The following is a 10279-nucleotide window of genomic DNA, read 5'->3' as shown; positions in this document are numbered from 1 at the left end:
GAGAGTGCTATCCCCTGCCTAACCTGAAAAGCAGCCAGGGGCCCAAGGGACACAAGAGCCTCCAGGGACAGGTGAGGGCCTCCTCTCTGCATCACCACTCAGGCAGCATCACCATAGCAACCCCAGGAGTAAACAATGGTGCCAGAAAGGGTTTCCCCACAAAGCCGCTCCTCCTGGCTCTGAGGCCCAGAAGAATGGCCAGTAGCCGGCAAAGATCACTCAGAGGGCCCAGTCACCCACCTCATATGGAAGAACCTTTCCTGCAGGTAGGGAGTGGCCCATCTCTGCTGCCTACATTTTTGTGCCCCACTGGGCTACAGGCTGTCCCCTATAGTGGGCCAGGCTTTCTTCTGGGCAGCTGACCGCCTGGCCCATACATTTTCTGCTGTCTTCCCCTTTTCATCCTATGATACTGGGAACCCAGAGCTCAGAACACAGAGGAGATGCCTTACTAGTGCCACGTCTCCCAGTCCCACCCACTGGGGGGATCTTGTAGAAACGACTTAGGGGCCCAAGCTCAAGAAACAGGAGGGTTTTTGCAATCAGAACTCAGAACTAAGTCCCTGGGGCCAGGCACAGTGGCTCACGCCTGTAATTCCAGCACTTTGGGAGGTCGAGGGGAACGGATCGCCTGAGGTTAGGAGTTTGAGACCAGCTTGGCCAACATGATGAAATCCTGTCTCTACTAAGAACACAAAATTAGCCAGGCGTGGTGGTGCATGCCTGTAATCCCAGCTACTCAGGAGGCTGAGGCAGGAGAATCACTTGAACCCAGGAGGCGGAGGTTGCAGTGAGCCGGGACTGCACCCTTGCACTCCAGCCTGGGCAACAAGAGCGAAACTCCTTCTAAAAAAAATAAAAGTCCCTGGGGATGGATAGGAGGGAGAAGCATTTTAAAAGAGACACATTTTTGTTGCGGTCAGGCACTGTGCTAAGTAAGGCCACTTCATTTCACCCAGCATGGTATGCCAAGCAAGAGCACAGACAGAAGGCTTAAGTCCCAGCTGTCACTCAGGCACCAGCACCCTGCGTGAGTTACCAACCCTTACTGTATCTTGCATTCCGCATCTTTGAGATGGGGACGATAGCAATACTTGCTCATAGAGTTGTAGGGGTTAAATAAGATGCATGTAAGTAGCACAGCGTCAATATGTATTTGCTGCTGTTTATTTCATGGGGGGCAGGGTGCAGAAGGGGGAAGAAGAGCTGGCCATTCTAGACGCTTTCTGTACTAGTATTTTAATGAGGAGTGGGAGGAAAGCGTCAATGACAGAGAAATGAGTATTGAGAGGAGTCTGGGATGGGAAGACACCTGGCCCTATTTTCTGGAGAAGGACTTTCCTGGTATGTCACCAAGACCAGGAGCAAGTGAAGGTGGGCTGCCCCCCTTGGCATGGTAGGGGGCATTTCTCTTCGTGATTTCCTGAGACCTGATGTGCCCTCTAAGGAGCACGTTCCTGGGTGAGAATGTGGGGACACCAGAAGGGAGGAGGGAGGTGAAGGTAAAGAGCGAAAGCTGAGCACAGAGGGTGGGAAGTCAAAGCCAAAATATGGTTAATGGCAAGAAACCAAAAGATGAGTGACTGTGACAATGATATGGAGCAGCCATAACTGCTGCCGGGCGGGAGAGGGATAGAGATGTGGCCCTGCCAGGACTTCTGTGTCCTGATGAGAATCCTGGGCTGGCGGAGGCTGGGCCTGGGAAGGAGAGCAGAGTGCTTCGTCCACCTTTCTGCACCCTTGTCTGCACAACCTTCCCCAGGCTCCCTTTTGTCTCTCCCTAGATGGTCCAGGCCAGCGAGTCCCTCCCGCCCTCCCAAACGTGGGCTCAGCGTGAGTTCTTCCTCCCCAGCGAGTCCTGGGAGTTCCCTGGCTTCACCCGGCAAGCCTATCACCAGCTGGCCCTGAAGCTGCCGCCCTGCACAGATATGAAGTCCAAGGTGCGTCAGCGGCTCATCCATCCGTGGAAAGGTGGCACGCAGCACACCTGGGGCTTCCACACGTGGCTCGATGTGTGCCGCCTGCCTGCCACCTTCCCCACTCGGCCTGACAGGCCCTACGATAGCAATGTCTGGCGCTGGCTGACAGACTCCAATGCCCACAGACGACCCCCCACGGAGCACCCCATCCCCCCTCCCTCCTGGATGGGGCAAAACAGCTTCCTGACTTTCATCCACTGTTATCCCACGTTTGTGGACATGAAAAGGAAGAAGCAGGTGATTTTCAGGACAGTGAAGGAGTTGAAGGAGGTGGAGAAGCTCAAGTTGAGGAGTGAGGCAAGAGCACCTCCACTCGATGCCCAGGGCAACATTCAGCCGCCAGCGAGCTTCAAGAAGTAAGACGGCGCCTCCTCAGGGAGCCCACCCAGCCTGCCCTGCCCTGCCCAGGTGACCCCTCCCTCTCTAGGGTTCCTGTTTCTAACTGGGACTCTGCCCTTCCCACCTCTGGTCATCTGAAAACCAAACTCTTTTCTGAGTGTAGCTGAAAGGACAAGGTGGAGACAAGGTAACAACAGCGAGTGGAGGCACAGAATTTCACTAAAATCTGGGGGGACAGCTATGCAGGAGACACCTGCTAGGCACTGGGGATACGGAGAAGTGCTGTTCAGTGCCTGCCCTCAAGGAGCTTTGCAAAGATAGCTATCAAAACAAGGCTACACATGCGAAGGGCTCAGAGTGTGAGACAGAGGGTGTTAAAGGAAGTCAGTTATTAATGTAAAGAACTGGAGTGAAAGTTGTAGCCTGAAGGCCTGGAGTGCAGTTCCAACCCCATGACCATGGCGAGGTGCCCAGCTTCTCCAGTCTCAGCTCCCTCACTGATGAAGAGGGGATCCTCAGGTACTGACCTCACTGTGGGAGGATAAATTGAGCTAGTGAATAGGTGGAAGAACTGAACAAAAGTTAGGTGTTATGGCAGGGCACGGGTGGCTCACGCCTGTAATCCCAGCACTTTGGGAGGCCGAGGCAGCCGGATCACCTGAGGTCAGGAGTTCCAGACCAGCCTGACCAACACGGAGAAACCCCGTCTCTACTGAAAATACAAAATTAGCCGGGTGTGGTGATGGGTGCCTACAATCCCAGCTGCTCGGGAAGCTGAGGCAGGAGAATCACTTGAACCCGAGAGGCGGAGGTTCCGGTGAGCCGAGATGGCACCGTTGCACTCAAGCCTGGGCAACAAGAGTGAAACTCCATCTCAAAATAAAAAAATAAAATAAAATAACAGTTAGATGTTATTACAGAAATTCAGGAGAAATTCAGGGTTGCCGTGAGCTGGAGTGTCCCTGCCACAGGAAGCCTTCATGGGGAAGTCAGGGTTCAGGCTGGAAGGGTGGAAAGCCAGCAGACAGCCAAAAGCAGTGGCTGAGGCCCTCCAGGCAAGGCTGAGAAGTCGGAGCAGAGTCAGGAACACCCTGGGAACTCACGGATGCTTCCTAACTCTGTCCAGCCCAGGCACTAAGCATGCAAGAGTAACAAGATAGGGGAAGGCAGTGAAAACGGAATGTCTCAAATTCCAATCCCAAGGGCATGACCAAAGCACTGGGGAGTTGGAGCAGGAGGCTGTGAAGATTTTTAATCTGAAAAAACAAAACAAAACAAAACAGACTAGGCACGGTGGCTCACGCCTGTAATCCCAGCACTCTGGGAGGCTAAGGCAGGCAGATCGCCTGGGGTCAGGAGTTCGAGACCAGCCTGGCCAACATGGTGAAACCTCATCTCTACTAAAAATACAAAAATTAGCTGGGCGTGGTGGTGGGTGCCTGTAATCCCAGCTACTCGGGAGGGTGAGGCAGGGGAATCGTTTGAACCCGGGAGGTGGAGGTTGCAGTGAGCTGACGCACCACTGTAATGCAGCCTGGGAGACAAGAGCGAGACTTTGTTTCAAAAAAAACAAAAAACAAACAAAAAAACAACGCCAAAGGTTGGTGACTTTGAGAAACCAGTCCCCTTTGTGGGGACCCAGGCTTCTCCCTGCCTCCTGCTACCCTTCCCTGAGGACTGCCAATTGCTGATAGGTGCTGACCCTGGCGAAGGGGAGAAAGAGCACTCCAGAGAGATTCGCAGTGGTGTGACAGTGCCAGGTGGTGTTCTAAACGCTTCTCTGTATTATCTAATCCCCCAGGACCTTCTGGGTAGAAACTACCATTAACCCCCTCTTTTTTTTTTTTTTTTTTTGAGGCAGAGTCTTCCTCTTTCGCCCAGGCCGGAGTGCAGTGATGTGATCTCAGCTCATCGCAACCTCTACTTCCTGGGTTCAAACCATTCTCCTTGCCTCAGCCTCCCGAGTAGCTGGGATTATAGGCTCCTGTCACCACGCCTGGCTAAGTTTTGTATTTTTTTTTTTTTTTTTTTGAGACAGAGTCTTTGCTCTGTCACCCAGGCTGGAGTGCAGTGGCGCGAACTCGGCTCACTACAAGCTCCGCCTCCTGGGTTTACACCATTCTCCTGCCTCAGCCTCCCGAGTAGCTGGGACTACAGGCGCCCGCCACCTCGCCCGGCTAGTTTTTTGTACTTTTAGTAGAGATGGGGTTTCACCATGTTAGCCAGGATGGTCTCGATCTCCTGACCTTGTGATCCGCCCGTCTCGGCCTCCCAAAGTGCTGGGATTACAGGCGTGAGCCACTGCGCCCAGCCAAGTTTTATATTTTTTAGTAGAGATGGGGTTTCTCCATGTTGGCCAGGCTAGTCTTGAACTCCCGACCTCAGGCCCAACTCGGCCTCCCAAAGTGCTGGGATTATAGGTGTAAGCCACCATGCCCGACCTCATTAACCCCATTTTACAGGTGGGCTATCTGAGATGGACAGGTCAAGTACCTTGCATAGCCAAGTGTGGTGGTTCACGCCTGTAATCCCAACACTTTGGGAGGCCAAAGTGGGAGGATCGCCTGAGGCCAGTTCAAGACCAGCCTGGGGCACGATATGAGACCCTGTCTCCACAAAAATATCAAAAAATTAGCCAGGTGTGGTGGCACACACCTATAATCCCAGCTACATGGGAGGCTGAAGTGGGAGGACTGTCTGAGCCCAGGAGGTCGAGGCTACAGTGAGCCATCACTGTGCCACCACACTCCAGGCTGGGTAACATGGTGAGACCCTAGCTCAAAAAAAAAAAAAGTTCCCACAGCAGGTGGTTAGAGGGTCAAATGGCTCAGGGCCTAGCGTAGAGAAGGGGTTCAGTAGATTGTATCATTATTAGTATGGTATCTCCATGAGAGAAGGATCCTTGTCTCACATGTTTACTGTTGTAGGCCCAGGCCCTGGAGTTGGAGGCCAGGAATGAAGGAATGAGTCTCAGACAAGTCTCAGACAAGGAATGAGGTCCTGCCTCAGAGCAGGCAGGACACATAACAGGAAGTCATGTGCCACATAATAACCTTTTGGTCAATGACAGACCACATATACCACAGTGGTCTCATAAGATTATAATGGAGCTAAAAAAAACTCCTGCCTGATTATGTTGAAGTTGTCTTAACACTTAAGGACAATTCCCTCATTTTAAAAATAAATGTAGTGGACCGGGAATGGTGGCTCACACCCATAATCCCAGCACTTTGGAAGGTCGAGGCAGGCGGATCACTTGAGGTCAGGAGTTTGAGACCAGCCTGGCCAACATGGTGAAACCCTGTCTCTAATACAAATACAAAAATTAGCCAGGTGTGGTGGCACATGCCTGTAATCCCAGTTACTCGGGAGGCTGAGGCAGGAGAATCACTTGAACCCGGGAGGTGGAGGTTGTAGTGAGCTGAGATTGTGCCACTGCATTCCAGCCTGGGTGACAGATCAAGACTCCATCTTAGGAAAAAATTTTAAATAAATAAATAATAGGCCGTGCGCGGTGGCTCAAGCCTGTAATCCCAGCACTTTGGGAGGCCGAGGCGGGCGGATCACAAGGTCAGGAGATCGAGACCACAGTGAAACCCCGTCTCTACTAAAAATACAAAAAAAAAATCAGCCGGGCGCGGTGGCGGGCGCCTGTAGTCCCAGCTACTCAGGAGGCTGAGGCAGGAGAATGGCGGGAACCCGGGAGGCGGAGCTTGCAGTGAGCCGAGATCGCGCCACTGCACTCCAGCCTGGGCAACAGCGTGAGACTCCGTCTCAAAAATAAATAAATAAATAAATAAATAAATAATAAAATAAAATAAAATAAAATAAATTTAGTGGCCGGGCGTGGTGGCTCACGCCTGTAATCCCAACACTCTGGGAGGCCAAGGCGGGTGGATCACCTGAGGTCAGGAGTTCAAGGCCAGCTTGGCCAACATGGCGAAACCCCGTCTCCACTAAAAATACAAAAACTAGCCGGGCACGGTGACGGGTGCCTGTAATCCCAGCTACTCAGGAGGCTGAGGCAGGAGAATCATTTGAACACAGGAGGTGGAGGTTGCGGTGAGCCGAGATCACAGCCACTGCTCTACAGCATCGGGGACAGAGTCAGACTCCATCTCAAAATAAATAAATAAATACATAAATTTAGTGTCACCTAATCATGTAGTGTTTATGAAGTCCACAGTAGTATATAGTAATGTCCTAGGCCTTCACATTCACTCACTCACTCACCCACAGCAACTTCCAGTCTTGCAAGCTACATTCACGGTAAGTGCCCTATACACCTTTAAATCTTTAATCTTTTTTTTTCAGATGGAGTTTCGCTCTTGTCACCCAGGCTGGAGTGCAATGGTACGATCTTGGCACCACTCACTGCCTCCTGTGTTCAAGCGATTCTCCTGCCTCAGCCTCCCAAGTAGCTGGGATTACAGGCGTGTGCCACCACACCCAGCTAAGCGAGACTCTGTCTCAAAAAAAAAAAAAAAAAAAAAATTGACTCTGGGCCAGGCATGGTGGCTCATGCTTGTAATATCAGCACTTTGGAGGCTAAGGCGGGTGACTCACTTAAGGTCAAGAGTATAGCCAGGAGTGGTGGTGCACTTGTAGTCCCAGATACTCAGGAGGCTGAGGCAGGAGAATCACTTGAGCCTGGGAGGTGGAGGTTGCAGTGAGCCGAGATCGTGCCACTGCACTCCAGCCTGGGTGACAGAGCAAGACTCTGTTTCAAAAACAAACAAACAAACAAAAACAAAACAAAACAAAAAAAAGACTCTGGATCAGTCAGTGAGCACACTGAAGCATTGAAACTGTAGGGACCCAGAGGACTTCAGACATAGAATGAGATGTAAGCATGATCTTGTTGGGGAAATACAACATTTACATGTAAACCTAGCAGTTCTGAATCCTGGCAGCCCATTTTCATGACCTGGGGCTCTATTTATTTATTTATTTATTTATTTATTTATTTATTTATTTGAGACAGAGTCTTGCTCTTGCCCAGGCTGGAGAGCAGTGGTGTGATCTTGGCTCACTGCAACCTACACCTCCCGGGTTCAAGTGATTCTCCTGCCTCAGCCTCCCAAGTAGCCGGGACTACAGGTGCCTGCCACCATGCCTGGCTAATTTTTGTATTTTTAGTAGAGATGGGGTTTCATCATGTTGGCCAGGCTGGTCTTGAACTCCTGACCTCAGGTCATCTGCCCACCTCAGCCTCCCAAAGTACTAGGATTGCATGTGTGAGCCACCGCATCTGGCCTAAGGCTGCCTTTTTTTTTTTTTTTTTTTTTTTTTTTTTTTTTGAGACGGAGTCTTGCTCTGCCGCCCAGGCTGGAGTGCAGTGGCCGGATCTCAGCTCACTGCAAGCTCCGCCTCCCGGGTTCACGCCATTCTCCTGCCTCAGCCTCCCGAGTAGCTGGGACTACAGGCGCCCGCCACCTCGCCTGGCTAGTTTTTTGTATATTTTAGTAGAGACGGGGTTTCACCATGTTAGCCAGGATGGTCTCGATCTCCTGACCTCATGATCCGCCCGTCTCAGCCTCCCAAAGTGCTGGGATTACAGGCTTGAGCCACCGCGCCCGGCCTTTTTTTTTTTTTTTTTTTTTTTTTTTTTTTTTTTGAGACAGAGTCTCACACTGTCGCCCGGGCTGGTGTGCAGTGGCACGATCTTGGCTTGCTGCAGCCTCCGCCTCCCAGGTTCAAGCGATTCTCCTGCCTCAGCCTCCCAAGTAGCTAGGATTACAGGTGCCCGCCACCACGCCCAGCTAATTTTTGTATTTTTAATAGAGATGGGGTTTCACTATGTTGGTCAGGTTGGTCTTGAACTCCTGACCTTGTAATCCACCTGCCTTGGCCTCCCAAAGTGCTGGGATTACAGGCGTGAGTGACCAGGTCTGGCCTAGAAGCTCTTTTTTTAAATGCTGAGGTTTGAGCCTCCCTCTGGAAATTCTAACTAACTGACCTTGAGGGCAGCCTGGGTAGGTTGTGTTGAAAAGCTCCCAGGGTGATTCTAATGTGCAGCCAGACTGAGAGCCTCTGCATAAACCAACAACAGCAAACAGGGGACTGTCTGCTGAACCAGGTGCAAAGTGTGTTGAGTCATAGAAAATCAGCCACTATTCAGCTGTGTTAAAAGAAACGAAAGTCTGTTTCCTACTGTTCGACCCAATACCGCAGGCTTGCTGAGAAGAGGCAGTTACCCAGTGGAGCTGAGTTCTGTGGTCTTCCCACTGGCACTGCATTAGTGGAAAAGGTGAGACTTGAAGGACATTTAGAATCTGGATTGGGATCTGGATCATAATATTATATATAGTATGTCAAAAGAATGGAAGGCTTACTAGCCGAACATTATTTCACCAGACTAACGCCAAAACACACACAAGGTGCAGGCCATTGGGCATAGGTCAATACCCGATTAGGCGGAGAGACAGAAGGGGTTCCCTGCCGCCTGATGGCTTCCTAGCTTGTGGACAGCAGCATCACCCTTCCCCTTCCCCATCTCTCCACTGTGCCTGGATCTCTTCTTTGATCTCTCTGTTCTCTCCACACCCTTCTCCCCACAGGTACCGGCACATATCTGCTGGTGGGAGGTTCGAACCCCAGGGCCTCCAGCTCATGCCCAACCCGTTTCCCAACAATTTCGCCAGGAGCTGGCCCTGCCCGAACCCTTTGCCTCACTACCAGGAGAAGGTGCTAAAGCTGGTCTTGCTGCCCAGCGCACCCCTGAGCCAGGACCTCATAAGGAATTTCCAAACCCTGCTAAAGGACAGAACTGCCTCACCCCTCCACCACCTCTCCAAGGCACAAGCAAGCAAAACTCCAGCAAGGAAGAGGAAGAGAAGACCTGGGCACTCCTAGAAGGGCTTCCGGGTGGGTGGGGACGATTGCGGCACCCAGAGTCCCAGGCTCCAGTGTTCTCAATCAACGCTCCTTCAGCAAGAGGCCCTGCGGTAGCAAAAGGACTCTGGCATCTGCAGAACAGCCTCTCCACCATCCTCCCAGCCTCAAGCCACCTCTGTACCCCAGGCTATTGGAGACTCAACTGAAGTTCTAAATTGTTATGTTTCTTCCTTGGAGGACTCTCATCGCAGGTGGGAGGACTGATGCCAGGAGGCTGGGTAGAGCAGGGAGAACAGGGAGGGACTCCAGTTCCTAAGGAGAGGAGAAGTGGGAAGGAGTGTGTGTGTGTGTGTGTGTGTGTGTGTGTGTGTGTGCGCGTGCGCGCGTGTGTGTTGGGGTGGGGGAAGAGGCGCTGTAAGAAACGTGGATAAGAAGCTATCTCCACTCTCATAACCCATTAGGAATGAGGCTGGGATTGGTCAGGGTACAGAAAGCCTCTCAGGCAAAAATAACCACAATGCCACCGCCTCCCTGGACCATTTGATGTCTGGACAAAGACCAGACACAGCTGTGCTCGGTTGCAGGGCCCCATGCAGGGTTGGGAGGAGGAGAGGTCAGGTCAGGGCTGCTGCTGGAGAATGGGAGAGTCAGGCCCCAGGAAGGCTAACCAGGTCTCAGCAGAGGAACAAGAGTAGAACAAAGTAGAGCTTCAAGGTAAAAGAGCAGTCTCTCCACACCCTGTTGGGGTTACCTGTGGGGGGAAGGGTGTGGAGGACTTATGCCAAAAGAGCAGTCGGCCCAGAGGCCTTGGGCCTCAGCTTTTTCTATTAGGGAGTCGAAGACCAGGGGTAAAGTAGAGGCAGGCAAAGCAACAGTCAGAATGGTGTTGGCCCTGGCTGGGGTGGAGATGGTTGGGGAGGGTGATGGGAAAGCGGCTGGAGGGGAAGAAGCTGAAATGGTGGGGGCTCTACCTTACCTCCTCCCACCCCCATCACATCCCCACATTGATGGTCAGCACCTACTGAGCTTCTCTTGGCCTCCTGCCCACGGCCTCCTTTGTCTCCATTTCTCTCAAACCCTGCAGGCACCTGGGAATCAAGACACCACAGGGTTCTAGTGCTGCT

At 52.0% G+C, this 10279-nt stretch overlaps 1 protein-coding gene across 1 annotated transcript; it reads left to right on the top strand.

The window, feature by feature from the left end:
• The first annotated feature begins 124 nt into the window (after positions 1 to 124).
• TEX52 (testis expressed 52) lies at positions 125 to 9302 on the top strand. Its single transcript, XM_045364544.3, has 3 exons — positions 125 to 266; positions 1785 to 2335; positions 8879 to 9302. Exons 1-3 carry the CDS (start codon positions 195 to 197, stop codon positions 9171 to 9173), a joined length of 918 nt encoding a protein of 305 aa, XP_045220479.1. The 5' UTR covers positions 125 to 194; the 3' UTR covers positions 9174 to 9302.
• Positions 9303 to 10279: the final 977 nt, after the last annotated feature.

The sequence above is a fragment of the Macaca fascicularis genome, chromosome 11 (assembly GCF_037993035.2).
Source record: "Macaca fascicularis isolate 582-1 chromosome 11, T2T-MFA8v1.1".
Lineage (NCBI taxonomy): Eukaryota > Metazoa > Chordata > Mammalia > Primates > Cercopithecidae > Macaca > Macaca fascicularis.
Note: the sequence above shows the minus strand (reverse complement) of the source record. Positions and strands in the feature narration are given on the sequence as shown.